Genomic DNA, 13359 nt, shown 5'->3' on the forward strand with positions numbered 1-13359 from the left:
GATAATAGTCCCATGCTTACTTTGAAGGGAACCACTGAGGAGAAGCAGCCCTCTTCTTAGAACTTTGCTCTGAACCAGTGTGGAAACCATGCTCTTCTGGAACCTACAGGATTGCTAATAACATAGGGAGGAGAGGGCAGGGACTACTCCTTCAGAGCCATTCCAGAAGCAAGAAGTCCACTAACCACTTCTGAATGGCTGGGCTCTCTGTAGGGCCTTCTCAGATCACAGTTAAAGAACTATAAAATCATGTGCTCAGGAGCCTATTCTAGCTGTATTCTTTGCCATTAACTCTAAATCTTTCAGGGGTTACATTACAAAAGTGATGATGATTGTACAATTAAATATTAGAAATGACCACTGAGTATATCCTGTTTATTGTTTATGACTTACACAGAAAATGATGGGGTAGGATTGTAGAACAATAAACCAATCGTTACATTTAGACCTGGGCTTTTGAAAAACTTGCATTCCATTTTAACAGTTCATATATATTTAACAGCTTATATATAAATCCAGATCACAAATAATCTTGAAGAGTTAGTTAGCTTAAAGATAAAACGATTAAGAAACACACACAAAAAAAGGTCCACATGGATCTACCTTTAAATATCAGCACTCATATTACAAGAAATAAGGAAGTGTTTAAAAAAAAAAGTTAGGCTAAGTCACTTAACATATAACAAATAAGAGAAACATATTTTAATTAATATTCATACCTATCTGTAATTTACCTTCATATAGTCTTTACTTTTTCAAAAGGATCCAAGATATAAATTATATTTTGGTGTCTGAACTTGTCAGCTTCAGCTTATATCAGTTTGTTATCACAACCATCCTAAAACCTCAATTTTCTTTCCTTTAAAAAAAAAAAAAATTTAAGCCAACTCTTATTCAACTTTTCTCCTTCATAGCAGCTGTTTATAGATAATAGGGAGCCAAGAAGGAAGGACAGTAACAGATGGAAAGCAAAAAGTACAACAGCTATCTTAAGTTTAGTTCTCAACACTACTGGTTGAGTTTAGAACCAAAGCCTTTTAACAACTGGCAGACAATAGCTAAATCTTAACAGGCAAAGAAGAAATATTTTCTTTGGGACAGCTGCTATTAGAAGAAAACCAAAGTCCCTTAATACTGCCTAAACATAATATGTGGCTTATTACAAACAGAGAAATCAGTAGCAATGCCAGTTCAACCATTAACTGTCAAAACTGATCAATATTACTCGAAAGGAAACAAACAAAAAATTTACACTAGCCACAAATTTCCACAATATACACATGAGAATTAATTTTAATTTGATTTGACTCCTTGACACTAACTGATCATCAATGAAATATGGTATGGGAAGATCACAAAGTAGAAAACAAGCAAAGATTAGTTTATACAACAGTGACTATATACATCAGAAGGAAAACATGCTAGCTAATGCAACATTAAGGCCTGAATGTAAGCGTCTCCAAAGTCACAGAAGCCCCAAAGAATCCCTAAATTACAAATTCAGCACGTTACATGCATGCAATGTTCGGTTTTGTTTTACCCATAAAAGGATACACAGTATTTTGCTGTAAATACCAGACACATTTACAATATATGCACAAATTAGAATGCAAGTGTTATGTTCCTTATATTTAAGCCTCCACTGTGCCAACAGTGAAAATTCACTTATTTTTAAGGATGGAGAAAAGGGGTAAAATATAAATAATCAGAAGAATTACACAAATAAAATGCAATTCTACATTTGGAAAGTCATATAAATATTCCTGCGTCCAAACTAAATGACCACGGTAACATCTGGATGGATGTACACTCACTACGTGCCTTGCTACTTTACTTGCTCACATGGGATGTTCTAAACACCCATCATTTGCTAGTATTCATAACTTACACTAGAGTGTAAGGTAAGCATTATGCCACTTTTGTGTGTGTGATCACCTATTGAATAGGCTGTGCAACTTATATAATTACACAAATATAATTATACAAAGATGATCCTCTGGGTCAAATGTCCCACTAAAAAAATAAGGAAAGCTGATTTCTTCACTTTTGTACAAGTTTGTGAACAGAACTCTCTTACAGGGTAAATCTGAGGTCTGACCCTTCTTTTCTCTTTTAGAAAAAGGAAAAGAAAGGAACTGTGTTGTATGTTCAGGTCTGTTCACTTAGCCACTAGTCAATCATCTCATCATCTACTCCCTTTTTACTCATGGTTTAATTTGATTTAATTTGAAACTACCTAGTTGTATTTTAGTCCAGATGTATAATTTTGCCAAAATTAGCTACTGTAAAGAAATAATTCTAGTAATGTAACATGAATAATCCTTGTTCAGGAATACTTTAAAGGTATAAATTACACCACAGCAAGGTTTAGATACGCTGTAAAAGTGCAGCCAAATCTGTCCTTTACCCTATCAACTTTATGCTTTATACAAGGTGGTATGATCAACCATCTCGTTTTTTAAGAATCTGACTTTCCTTTACGATACAACAGAATGAGCATTTGAATATTCTACGCATGTTTTTAAACCTTACAAAATACTTATGAACAAAAATTACCTTAAACTTACTCTATCTGATATTTATTAAACAAATATGCCATGAGTGTTCTGGGCTCAAGTATCATTTTAATGAAGTAGAAACAGGCTGGATAAAAGCTTAGGAATGATTTCATCAGGCCATCTAATTTATTTCACTGTATCAAGCACTGAGCATACTGGATTCTTCTTACGCCTTACTAGCCTTTTTTTTAGCACTAGTCATTAAGTTACATTCACCAATTTATTAAATAATTTATTTTATTATCTAACCATTTCATCAGGGGAATTACATCTAAGACTTAAAAATTCTGTGATGCTCTGGCCAAAATTTTAGCCTGTTTGGCAGTCTGAAGTCTCAGTTTTAAACTAAGATGAAAGAAGAGATTCCTTTCTAAAAAACCACTCAGTATTACGAACCAAGAGCTTTTACTGTAGCAAGAGCAGAGGGACCAATGAAAAAGCATGCTTTAGGACTGTTTTTATTTCCAGTGAAACCAAATTCTACTACTGTTGTGATTGCAAAGTCTTCTCATTTGATGCAAATAGGAGAGCTTATTCATAATCACTTAGTGGCAGTACTTTAGACAAAACCAATTATCTGTGCCACAAAGGTGATTATTTCTTCTGAAGAGAGTTAGCTGATAAACTTGACTTTACAATTAATATCAACATATTCAACTTAAGAAAATGCACTGTTTCAACATTCAGCTTGAAAATGTTTAGTACTTTCCGCAAACCTAAATTTAGTTTAGAAAGGTTAATATTCTCTTTCTAAACTATGGCGTATACTATATATAGCATTTTAAATATATTTATATATAATTATTTGCACATCAGACTTAGAAGGAATTTCCAGCTCTACTTGGATAGCCTGGTTGATCTCTCCTCAGCTGTTCCGGCTTAGGAGGCCTCTGCAGTGCTGTCGTTTGAAGGCGGGGAATCAGCATCAGGTTCAGCGGAAGCAGCCGCTGAGGCTTCGATCACCGTAGGTGGGAAATGACGGCGGCACACGGGGCATGTTCCTGACTGCAGGGCAAAAAAACCCCAACAGGTCAATAGCCAACAGAAACGTTTTCACAGCTAGAGACAAGAATCTTAGAAAAGAAAAAAAAAATTGTTCTATCCTAAAAACAAATCAAGTAATTTAAAAAGAAAAGCCAGATAAACTTCAAATCCTTACTATACAGAAGGACAAAAATTTTTTATGCCATCTCCCCTTTTATGCTATCTCCGCTTCACCCTAATTAGACACCAAGTTCTTATAAGGTAAAGAGTGTGTCTTAATCATGTTTGTACCTTCTAGGTCATTCATCTTTCACCGAGTATTAAGGGCCTCCTCTGTTCTGCGCTCTGCATTGGCACCACGGTAGAGGCTGAGCAGTTACACTGCTTGTCCTCACGGAGGTCTCAGTTTAGCTCAACAGCTACCTGAACGAAGCTGCTGGGTGGGTTCAAACTGCCAGCCTTTAGTTAGCAGCTGATAGCAAACCACTTGCACCACCCAAGCTCCTTATGATGCATATGCTAGAGAAACCACAAACCTAATTAATTCGCATACTTATCTAACCAAATCATTCTCCAGGACCTTACTCATTAAACTAAGGCGCAGTTTAGTGTAGCTCATATATGTCAGAGCAGAGAGACTTCAGATTTTTATAAGCCATGTAACTTCTCAAAAAGATACGAGAGCTGGGTGCCTTCGAAATAACAAGAAAAATCAACCATAGACCTCGGAGGGAAAGAGAAACAGTTACACAGAGAGTAGGACATTTTAGGACCAATGCAAAATTACAGAGATAAATCATCTGATTTCTTTGAAAATCTGGTTTTTCCCCAAAGAGATCTTCATGATAAAAGGGAGGCTGAAGAGATTACGCTGTTGAAAGTGAGGAGGAATTGTATCTTGGGAAGCCTCTCCCCAGAGGAAACCAGGAAAGGCTTTACAGTTTCCTGACAAGAGAGAAACTCAAGAGTTTACCCTGGGTTATAGTAAAGTCAGTTATAATTCAAGGCTGTACCATACATACAATGTTTACAATTCAGGAATTTAATTCAGCAAACATTTGCTATTGCACTTACCATACAGACTGGACCCTAACAGCAACATTTTAGAATCAGAGAAATGAGCTTGATCTCGACCAAGGTGGGATTAGCTGTGTAACCTGGACAAATAACCATCACTGGGAAATGGGAATAATGATGTCCTAGAGTCCTAGAGTTACTCTGAGAATTAAATGGAAAAATGTACATGAAACACACAGCACAGTGCTTGACGCACAAGAAGGTACACAAAAAACCCATTCCTTAATGCCTGATGCTGCCGTGGGAGTTTAAAAAAAGGGGCTATTCCGGACAGATAAGGTAGAATTTAAACCGCACCTACCTAGGTGATCTAATCTTACAGGTGGAATGGGGTAGGGTGTGGGGGGAAGAGGATGCCAGCCTAAGAAAAACATGAACAAATGTACAGAGTGCTGAATCTGGGGAGATGGGTTGGGGGCTAGCTCATAGAAGGACTTACAAGCCAAGACAGAAATGGTAGACTATTCCATAGGTCATTGGAAGTCTGTCTGTCTGTCTTTTTTGAGATGTAATGTAACATGATCAGAACTATATTTTGGGAAAATACCTCTACTGGACATAAGAAAATGAGGTTGGTAATTACTACAGTAGGTAAGGCCACAAAGAAATAAAGGTCTGATGTATGGGAGTGGAAATGAAAAGAAGGAATGGACCTGACAGTCACAGGCGTACACAAAATTGGTTACGACTTGGTGGCTTTGCATTTTCTGCATTCACACTAAACTAACTTTAATATCTACTGCCTTTACTGCTGCTGCTGCAACCACCACACCACCAGCATGTAGAGGTATTGAAAATTCTTTTCCACTTAATTCTAATTACTGCTAACTTCTGCTACTTTTCCTGCCTTGTATTTAGTATGTGCCAGGCACTATGCTAAATCTGTGACGTAGGCTGCCTACTTCAACTCTTATAAAAGCCCTAGAGGGAGGGTATGCTCTGTATACAACGCCAAATAAGCAAGGTAAGTTAAGAACAATTATCTAGGCTGCCATTTCCCCAATTATGTCCTGAGGGAGGGAAGAGATCACATATTCTGGATATGAATACCAGTTATGAAAAGCGGGGGAGTAGTGGAGGGGAAGGCGGGGAACTGAGAAGGAAACAAGACTGCAACAAGTAGAGAAATAAGCAAGTGGTGCTTTGTAAAAGTAGATTATAAAACTATAACACAAACTGAACATTCACACAGACATGAACTAGAAGCTGGGATCAACAATTGAAAATGTCTGATTTGATGAAGGAATTGTGGACATTTCTGCAGTGGGTTTCAGAGTTTTTTAATAAGAGTTTTAAGAAGGATGAAGTAGCAGCAGATGGGGAGGAAAAGCAAAGAAAGGAAAAGAAAAAAGAGAAGGGAGGGGTTGCAGGGGAGAGCAGGAGCTATATTCATAAGTAAATAACCTGGGGAAATGATTTGGTATCTTGTGTGAAAATACAGAGTTTACAGAGAAGATTTAAGTAAAATTCATTTTTTAAAAAAGTAATTCATATATCCTTAAAAATCAGCAGGTAAATATTCAAGGACAGTACCTAGTAACTGGAATAGGAGATACTTAGTAAGTTTGTTAAATATCTAGATGAACATTCTCCCAAATGATATAAGGAGTAAAAACAATGATGTAAAACAAATGATGTGTAGAAATTTAAGCTAACTAATAGTATCATGATAGTAAATTTAAAATGAAATCAAGCAAATACTTATGGAGAATATTAAATTATGGAGCATACTTCTCCCAAATATCAGTGTTCTTGCTCATATACATTTTCTGAGGCACTGATCCATATTAGCAGAATACTTGTACAATTTCTCCTCATTTATTGATATGTTTAGGTTCCAAACACCAGGGCATTAGGTGAAATCAGTGTTATGTGAAAATGGAGGAGATGCACACAGCACAAAATGGAGGATGACTACATCATTACACAACTGCCAAGTTACATGATCATAACTGCCTAGTTACATCATTACATAACTGCCAAACTACTGAGAATTATGGCCCAGCCAAGATGACACGTAATCTTAACCGTCAGAGCCAGTGCTACTCTTGCCTTGCACCTCGGCATTCCTTACTGTCCGATGTACATCATAATGTGCAAAATAGTCAGATTTTTTCTATTGCTGTAAATGCGAAATGTTGGCTAAGGAGATAACTGATAAGTGAAGAGAAGATGTATATTGTTACAGAACTTTGAGTAGTGCCATAAACTTCTTTGCAAAACTTTTGAAAACACCAGATTTCACGGTTACGATTAAAAGTCTAATTGACTTTATCCTAAAATAACTTTCTAGAATAATATGCTAAATAATTATTGTTGTCTATATTGTCCAAGGAAACCCTGGTGGCACAGTGGCTAAGAGCTATAGCTGCTAACCAGAAGGTCGGCAGTTCGAATCCACCAGGCATTTCTTGGAAACTCTGTGGGGCAGTTCTACTCTGTCCTATAAGGTCGCTATGAGTCGGAATCAACTCCACAGTAGTGGCTTTGGTTTATTTTTTTTTTGGTTGTATTGTCCAAATTTTAGAGAATTTAGTAAAAGAGTTCTGTATTATCATTTATCTGAAATTATTAAAGGCAATACGTTTTTACTAATTTTAAAAGTATTGCAAATATGTAGCTAAATAGATTTATGAGACCCTACCATCACTAATTTATAGGAAAAACTTTTAAAGTACTGATAAAAAAATAAATCTAAAACTCACCTTCTGTAGCCAAATTGATACACAAGGCTTGTGAAAGAAATGGTGACAGGGTAACTCTGTTGCTATATCATCCTTAATGTACTCACTGCAACAGATCGGACAGCACTGCTCCTGACCAATAGCTGAAAACAACAAATAAGTTAGATCTTCCAATCACATATTAACAAATAATAATCCTGTGAAAGACAACAAAACCAAGCTTCAATCAATTAATTGGTAAGTTTGCTTCTGTCTAAAACACCATTGTTCCGAATCTAATAAATAAACACTGTTTTTGTGGAAGAGCTGACTGGGTAACATTTGTACCAGTTTATAACTTGATAATTAAAAATACTATTCTAGTAGGTGAGAGTTTGTCAGAATTAAGTCGCTATACAAAATCTAATGAACGTTTCTAATATTCAACATTTCATCTTCTAGGTACATTGATAATACACTTAAACATGCAATGTGTCATTTGACATCTGTGACCAGCTCTGCCCTTACCAGTGTGATCTTCAAGAACAAGAGTCTCTGGAAGACCATCGATGCTTTCCTTACTGGCTGGTGGATTGGCCACCTCAACATCCACTGCAAGAGACTCCAAATGGGCCAGGGCAGTCTGAAAAATAAAAGTTACAGTTCTTTGTAGAAAACACTTTAAAACAGTAATAGAAAAAAAAAAAATTTTTTTTTAAGGTATCTGCCAAAGTTATATCCAGCATTATTCTCTTCCTGTTAATTTCCTTTGCTACAGTCCCTTGCCCCCTTCTAAAGGAACCACCACCAAAACCACCATCACTATCTGACCAAAACACCAAAAACATACAAAACAAAAATAAAAAAATCCTACCCTTTACTACAAAAATCCATCCTGGCTCAACAACCACCTACTTGCCCATCATATTTATATTTTCAGAGGAGTGGTTACTTCTCCCCATTTATGACTTCCGGTGGCGGATCTATAATATGAATAGAAAGTAAACAAAAACACTCTGGATAGGTTTCACCTGATGAAAGACAAATGTGGCTGAGGTTACTTGATGCTCAAGGTACATGCAAATGATACATTCCTGAATAGCTGTATCTACTGCTGGCATAGGGTCAGCGCACACACACATCAGCTCCCAAGTACTACTCAGTTACATGGGTTGTGAATTTAATTGAGGGATTCAAACATTTGAATAAAGTTCCTGTTCTAACAAGGATAGAGAAAACATGAGATCATGCATCACCCTCATCCTTTCCGACTTAATTAGCTTGCCTGGCTCCAATCAGATTAGAACTGTAGGTAGATATATATCTTTTTGCCTGCCATTTTGTACAATTCCATGCTCTTGGTGCACATGTTGCTTCCTGTGCCTGGTCCTTCCTGTCTATCAAAATCCTATCGGTTGCTCAGGGCCTGGGTAAGTCCTATGCCTTCCGTGAAATCTATGTCAGTGGTCCCAGACCACACTTGTTTCTTCCTTTGGAACTAGTCCTATATGCAAAATAATTAGAATTAGCCAGTTTAATAATTACTTGTTAATATTATACCCTAATTACAGCATCATAGGACCACAAATCTATTTAGCATTAATCTAGTTCAGACGAAAAAGCTGAAACAGATTTGACAACTATCAAAATGGAGCCTCCCATGTAGCAGGAGAATTTTGCCTGATAGTTAACATTGTGTTTGTCTTGGATGACAATTCTTTGTATATTCCTCAAAAAATCACAGTTATTACAGCAACAAACTATGTCTTTCCAAAAAGGATTCCAAATGATTTACGATACAGGATAAGGCCAAGGCCAAATCAAAATCAGGACCAAAAAAGGAGAAAGAAACAAGTCTCATCATATTGTGAGGATGGTGTAAGACCAGGTAGTGATTTGTTCTGTTATACACAGGGTGGCTATGAGTCAGAGCTGACTTGACTAATAGCATATCTAAAGCCAGTCTTTATTTTAAAAATTCAATTAAAATCCCACATACGCAATTGTCTTTCCTAAATATGGAATCCCTGGGTGATGCAAACAGTTAATGTGCTCAGCTGCTAACTATAAGGTTAAAGGTTCAAGTCCACCCAGAATCTCAGTGGAAGAAAGGCTTGGTGATCCATTTCTGAAAAATGACTCATTGAAAACCCTACAGAGCACAGTTCTACTCTGACACACACGGGGTCGCCATGAGTCAGAATCAACTCGACGTCAACTGGCTTGATTTTTTGGGGTTTTTTTCTACAGTCTTAATTTACACAATAACCCCTTTTTGAGCCCCTGCCAAAAAAAAAAAAAGTCTCATCATAGGAGTTAATAGTTAATAATACTGAACAATGAATTTGGCTCTAGCTTTGCAGAAACACTGCAAAAAGAGAAGCTGCGCCACTAACTGATTTGTTGCTTCTCAGCTCCAAATTCACCTTTCATTTCTGCTCTGTGAAAACAGATCTGAGCCTTTTAAATATTTTTCCTTTATCAGGTGACATGATCTTAAGCTTTACCACTAAAGGGTGCCGGAGAGACACTGCAGCAAGAAAGAACTTTGCTTCCTGGTTCCCATGGGCTTGCTGGGTAGTCCCCTGCAATGTCAAGCATTCCTCATCATCCAAGCTCCAGCAGGATGGGTGGCTTCTTAGTGCCTGGCTCAAGTGCACACAGGTACTCTAGCACCCGCCTCCTGCAGTACCAGGTGGCCAACAGCACCCAATGGCCAGAAGCTTCCCTTGCCCCCACCCTGGGTAGCTTTGTAGTGGAGTGCTTCCAGTTAGTCACCTCTCTGCGAGCAGCTTCTCCTGGTATCATAGAGGACTGATTTATTGATATGTTCCAGATTTCCAGCAGGTTCTGCTGAGATGGTACCACAACTACCTCTCTGCCATCCAGTGAGCTGCAGCCATGTCTTCCCCAAGTCTGGATCTCAGTCCAGGGGGCTCTTCCTTGAGTGCTGTATCTGAGCCCCTAAGACTGGTCCTTGTATCTGCTATTCTTAAATTCTTTAGAGTTCTCTTTACTTCCTCCTAGTCAATCCCTTGTTACTCAAATCTCCTGTTGTAGTTAACCATTATTTGTATTAAACTTTCTCTGTTCAAATTATTGTGTGTTTTCTCTCTTAATTGAGCCCAGGGTAACAAAGAATTGGTATCACCAACAGTCCCAGGACACAGACTTATAAAAATAGGATTTGGGGGTTGGTTTGGTTGGGCCTTTGGTCTTGAGCACAGTGAGAAGTTCCTTGCCAACGGGAAACGGGATGCTAGTAATCTATGGTATGTAGTGGTTGACTATGATGAAGTACCAACTGCAGCATGTGTCTGGGGAGTCCAGGTGGCTGCTTCAGTAATGATGACTATAAAAGCTGAGATGTGGAATAAATTCTTTTGAGTGCCCTTACATGTTTACAAAGAGAAAATGATAAACTCAGGACTATAAACTCTCAGTTAAAGACACAGCTTTTGAAAACCAGGGAGTTTCCATGACAGCCCTAAAGGAGTTCTTATTTCTGAAAATCTAAAGTAAAGTTGAATGGTATGGATTGCTGAATTAAAATGAGACTTGAATTTCCAATCTTGACAAGTTCTCAAAAATTAGAGCACCAATTACTAGAGTAGGATTCCGAAACCTGGAATAAGGGCATCTGATTGGGCTCAGATAAAACTGACACTCTTAAATCCCCAAGATACTCTGAGCCTCCTTTTACCAGCGGAAGTAGCTTGCCTTCCACAAACTCGCCTTCCTCTGCTTAAAAATTCTGTGATAACCACACCTGGAGTATACCGCCTCTTAGCACTTCCCGCCCAACAGTAAAGGTTAAGGGAAAACTATGGCAGTCAAATAAAGGGTAGGATGATTGAGGATATAGACCCTTTAGGAATGTGGGTTTGGGTCACTTCACCAAGTAAAGAATTCCAACTGAGCTTCTGGCTGAGGGCAGGGAAAATACGAAATGCATTGTGGAAAAGGAAGCCACAGCTATCAATTATGGTCTCATGATCAATTACAGAAACAAAACTAATAGCTTTGTATATTTTCTATTTGCTTGTTATGTGTGTTTATCTGTATATGCTAACCATTTTCTTCTTTTCACTTTCTTTCCATTTTTATTTTATATACCAGTTATAGGAAGTTAACTTTACAATTTAGTCTTTAGAGAAGAGAATATTCAGTTTGTGGAGTAACTAATACAGCCAGTGATGGATACAATGCTCATGCTGGGGAAAGATGAAAAGTTCTTCATTTGTAAGAACATCTGTATCTTGTTATGTAAAATTAGAGTTTTTTTATTGTTGAATGGGAGTTCAAGTGTGTGTAGAAAGGTGCATATGGAGGCCAGTTAGTCAAAGGGGTGGACTGTGTCAGTTACCAATTAATTGCTCCTCAGATCCAAATTCACTATTTTTGCCAACTCTCTGTGAAAACGGATGTGGGCCTTTAAACATATGTTCCCGTTGACAGCTGGCATGATGTTAAACTTTGTTCATAGAGGGTGCTGGCGAGACACTGCAGGAAGAAAAGGGCTCTTCTTCTGATCCTGGTGTGCTTGCTTAATAGGCTTCTGTGGCATACATGGATTTCTCTCGCATCAGACTCCTGCAGTGCAACAGGTTCTCAGGCTTCAGGCTCTTGCAATGCATGGGGATAGCAGCACCCGGCAGCCAGCAACGTTCTCCAGCATCCACCTTGGGCGGTTTTGAAGTGGAGTGCTTCTGGTTAGACACAGCTTTCCCTGGCCCCTACAGAGCAGATGTCCAGCAAGTTTTTCCAGTAATTTCTTGGCCATCCAGTGGACCACAGCTGTGCCATCTCCATCAAGGTGGGGGCTCTTCACTGGGAGCTCTACCTTAGCCCTAAGTATGGTGGCTGCTCCTTATATGTGCTTTTCCTATATACTTTATAGACTTATCTTTATTTCTTACTAGCCAATATTTTTTTTTTTTTTTTTAGCCAATTACTCATTAATCCTGTAAATAGTAATTCTTTATATTAAACTTTCCCATCAGGAAATGGGAAATGGAAGGTAAGTGTTATTTATCCCTTTCTTTCTCACAGAACCATAATCATGAATCTTCTCCAATTTGCCATGTACTTCTCAAGACAGACACTGTTTATAAGATTCATCAGTGCTACAGCTCAAAAAAAAGAAAACCCATTGTCACTTAGTCTATTCTCACTCATAGTGACCCTAAAGGACAGAGTAGAACTGTCCCATAGGGTTTCCAAGGCTATAAATCTTTATGGAAGCAGACTGTCACATCTTCCTCCTGCAGAACGGCTGGTGGATTCAAACCACTGACCTTTCAGTTAGCAGCTGAGCAATTAATCACTGTGCCACCAGGGCTCCTTGAAACAAAAAGAAGAGAGACTATATTTACAGTAACTTCCACTTTGGCAGGTTATTTCAGGCTAACTATTCTTCAACACATGTCTCCTCAAGGGGTTCAGCAGTCTTCCTTTTTGATTATTATCTGCACATCTGCAGTGTTAATAAATGCCTGGAACTGCAGCTATGTAAAAATAATTTATTGCTTAGGTAATGACACACATTTAAGGTGATCTAGGCTCACTTATATGCAACAAGAGCAAAGAGACCATTTTGCTAACTGTACCTTTAGGCAGTACAACAGATTTGCAAAAGTTAGTCCAAATATCAGACGGGCTAAGTAGCCCAACCTGGAGTACAGGTTTAAAGATGCACATAGGTCCCTGCGATGGTACAAATGGTTAAGTGATCGACTATTAGCCCAAAGGTTGGCAGTTTAAACTCACCCAGAGGCAACTCAGAAAACAGGCCTAGAGATCTGCATCCAATAGTTACAGTCTAAAAACACTACAGAGCGGTTCTACTCTGTACATATGGGGTCGCCATGAGTCGGCATTGACTTGACGGCAGCTAACAACAACAAAGTAACACAAAATCCTTGTCAGGACAAAACTTAGTTTTTAAAGAATAAAATTTAGTTTGAAAGGATGAAGATTTATAACTAATGATTTAAAACTGATTTTGAATGGCCACTGAATCTAGATAATGGAATGCTTTTGCTAAATGATTACCACTTGGATGACCATTGATTTGG

The 13359-nt window shown here is 38.0% G+C and overlaps 1 protein-coding gene across 1 annotated transcript in view; it reads right to left on the reverse strand.

Moving 5' to 3' along the window:
• Positions 1–345: 345 nt before the first annotated feature.
• Positions 346–13359, reverse strand: part of PJA2 (praja ring finger ubiquitin ligase 2) — a 61158-nt gene continuing 48144 nt past the window's right edge. Inside the window, exons 8-10 of the mRNA XM_049857853.1 lie at positions 7811–7925; positions 7325–7446; positions 346–3563 (exon numbers count right to left, since the gene is read on the reverse strand). Of these exons, the coding sequence (XP_049713810.1) occupies positions 3438–3563; positions 7325–7446; positions 7811–7925 (363 nt within the window). The 3' untranslated portion in view covers positions 346–3437. The remainder of the gene's footprint in view (positions 3564–7324; positions 7447–7810; positions 7926–13359) is intronic.

This window comes from Elephas maximus, chromosome 2 (genome assembly GCF_024166365.1).
Source record: "Elephas maximus indicus isolate mEleMax1 chromosome 2, mEleMax1 primary haplotype, whole genome shotgun sequence".
In the NCBI taxonomy this organism is placed as follows: Eukaryota; Metazoa; Chordata; class Mammalia; order Proboscidea; family Elephantidae; genus Elephas; species Elephas maximus.